Source organism: Dichotomopilus funicola, assembly GCF_033296635.1.
Source record: "Dichotomopilus funicola strain CBS 141.50 unplaced genomic scaffold C8A04scaffold_6, whole genome shotgun sequence".
NCBI classification, from domain to species: domain Eukaryota; kingdom Fungi; phylum Ascomycota; class Sordariomycetes; order Sordariales; family Chaetomiaceae; genus Dichotomopilus; species Dichotomopilus funicola.
In genome coordinates, this window is record NW_026944027.1 from 203,031 (window position 1) to 205,904 (window position 2,874).

General features: G+C 53.6%; 1 protein-coding gene across 1 annotated transcript; it reads left to right on the top strand.

Moving 5' to 3' along the window:
* Positions 1–274: 274 nt before the first annotated feature.
* On the top strand, positions 275–2,022 carry C8A04DRAFT_34649 (cation diffusion facilitator family metal ion; the record flags this gene model as incomplete). Its single annotated transcript, XM_062782902.1, has 7 exons — positions 275–356; positions 413–462; positions 521–565; positions 617–845; positions 914–1,408; positions 1,480–1,605; positions 1,703–2,022. 7 exons carry the CDS (start codon positions 275–277, stop codon positions 2,020–2,022), a joined length of 1,347 nt encoding a protein of 448 aa, XP_062640122.1.
* Positions 2,023–2,874: the final 852 nt, after the last annotated feature.

Sequence of the window (2,874 nt, forward strand, 5' to 3'; positions counted from 1 at the left end):
TTGCCCTGCTATAGGCTCAGGTATATAGGACTCCTCGGCTACTCGTTTTCTTCAATATCTTATCTTCTGCCTCTCGTAACCTTGAGGCTCAAAACCGAATCCTTGTACTTCCGGTGTATGGGGAACTAGACAACGCATTATATCAACTTCCGCTCCAACACTTCTCACAAGCACCGCGGACTGCTTGAAGACGCCCCTCTATTCCTACAGAAACGACACAGCCTCCTTCGAGTTCACCTAGTCGGCGTCGTTCCACCGTCCCCGGTTCTCCGTCATGGCACTCAAGCTCTCCGACAAGCAGAAAGTCTCCGCAGCTATCGCGATATCATTCGCCTTCTTCATCGCCGAGATCGTGGGTAAGTAGCTCTATGCTAATTGCGATCACCTTGCCCGATCGCTCACTACAAACTAGTCGCTATTAAGACGGGCAGTCTGGCCCTTATGGCCGATGCATTCCACTATGTCAGTCGACAGCTCTGGCCATTCTGTTGATGCCCGCTGGAAGTCTGACTTGATGTAGCTGAACGATCTTATTGGTTTCATCGTGACCTTGTGGTCCATTATTGTAAGCTCAGCCCCGATGGCTAGAAATAACCGCAGTTAACACCTTCCATAGATCGAGAAGAAGACGGAGTATCGCCAAGACTTCTCATTTGGCTGGCAGAGAGCTCGCCTGCTGGGTTCTTTCTTCAACGGAGCCTTCCTGCTCGCCCTGGGTGTGAGCATATTTCTGCAGTCCATCGAGCGGTTTATCGCATTTCAGGAGGTCAGCGATGCCAAGCTGATCCTGATCGTGGGTTGCGTGGGCCTCGGCCTGAATATCATTACCATCACGTTTTTGCACGGTTAGTGTTCCGGTTGTGGACAACATACTATTTGGCGAACACATGTGCTTACATGTAAAATCCCCCAGAACACCATCACGGTCACGGTCATGGCCATCACAATGACCACGACCATGAGTCCCAGAACCACCCCACTCACGAATCTGAACCCCGCTGCTTCCACCAAGACCACGCCGACTCCGACTGTCCGTCCAAAGGGGGCGGTAACGGACACCTCGCGCCAGAAGGCCACTCTGGCCACCGGCACGTCTCGCTCTCGCTCAAGGCGCCTGGGCGGGACTTGGGTATGATGGGGGCGCTGCTGCACGTCATAGGGGACGCGTTAAACAACCTCGGCGTCATCATTGCGGCAGTTGTGATCTTGTTCACTTCATCACCAGGCCGCTTCTATGCCGACCCGGCAGTTGGCCTAGCGATCTCACTGATGATTGTGTCAAGTGCTATACCCCTGGCGCGGGATAGTGGCGAAATATTGCTACAAAGCGCGCCGGTGGGGGTAGATCTGGCAGATATCAAGCACGACCTTGAGAAGATCCCGGGCGTCGATTCGGTTCATGAACTCCGTACGTTGATCTCTTCCGCTCCCCCTTCCCCCCCCACCTAGGGCGATGCTAAAAACACTCGCCCGTGCCAGACGTCTGGCGCCTAGACCAGCGCAAAGCCATCGCCTCAGCGCATGTCATTGTTTCGGACCTAGACGCTACTGGCTTCATGGCTAAAGCACGCACCATTAGGGAGTGTCTGCACGCCTATGGGATCCGTACGTAGCCTTCTGCCATCTTCACCCCCCTCGTATTTCACCCCTTTCTTCGGGCCAAGCAGAGTTAGAACTCGCAATATCATCTGACACCTACTAGACTCAACGACGGTCCAGCCAGAACTCCTCGCGCCCTTCTCCATTGCCCCATCAACTCAACCATCGATCATCACCGTCACAGCACCCGCTACCGTAGGCTCAGCTCCCGAAATTTCGGGTGGCCCATATAATCTGGAAACCCTGCGTGATCCGGCTGGGAACAGTAGCGTCAATGTTAATGGCGACAGTGCTGATGCTGGCGGTGGTGAACCAGGTGGCAATAGCGCCGCCGAGAGTGGAAGCGGTACAACTACCCCGTGCCAGATAGTGTGTGGCCGGGGAGGGTGTGATGCACTGATGTGCTGCAACTCTCCAGTGTAGACCATAGGGTATTCCCTGTTGTCTCAGTCATTCTTTAAGTTCTTGGCCGAGAAGGGGGGCAAGGCTCGTCATGGTTCGTTGCAAAAGTTGTTTCTTTCAACCCGAATGGGTACAGCGATGCGGAAGAGGGAAGCACACCCCGGAGAGGGTATATGAGTTTTTAGACACCGGGGTTGGCCATAAGACCAAGAACTGCGTTAGCAATACAAGGGAGGTGTTGTCCATTTGCGAGCAGTAATACGAATAAGAGCGTGAGATGGCCGTCAAAAAGTCCTTAAGTATCCTCGGGCCAATCTTATCTCACACTACACGTGTCGATGTCCATGATGTCTCACCAACGGTGGTCACATGTTACCATCTTTCCCGTCAAGAGTCTCAGATGCGCAGTAGTGTAAGTGGACAAAGGCGGTCGCTTTGCTCCACAGGGAGTGTTCTCAACTCCTACTTGGGCTTGTTGTATTTCCAGCTTCATTTGTGGCCAGATATACGAGTCCCACAACCACCAGCCCCGGGGCGTAACCAGCTTCATCTCCAACGACAGAAGCGAGGTTGAAGCCATCTTCCCAAGAGAGAATGGTGTGCCCAACCCGGAAGCTTAACCATGCCATACCCGCATGCCTAACCACAAGTGAGCCATCGTTAATTTATTAGCGGCGAAGCCTTGCCCGTCTAGTTCGATGTCGGGAACAAGGTGTTGGACCCCTAATTTTTTTAGGAAGTCCAGTTTGCGCGACTGCGGCCCGGAACCATGGCCCCGGAGCCCGAAAGAAAACAAGGTGAAAGGGATAAAACAAGGGTTCGGGCGTGGGGGTGGAGTGCTTTTTTACACGACACGACTTTCCCGTTCCTGAA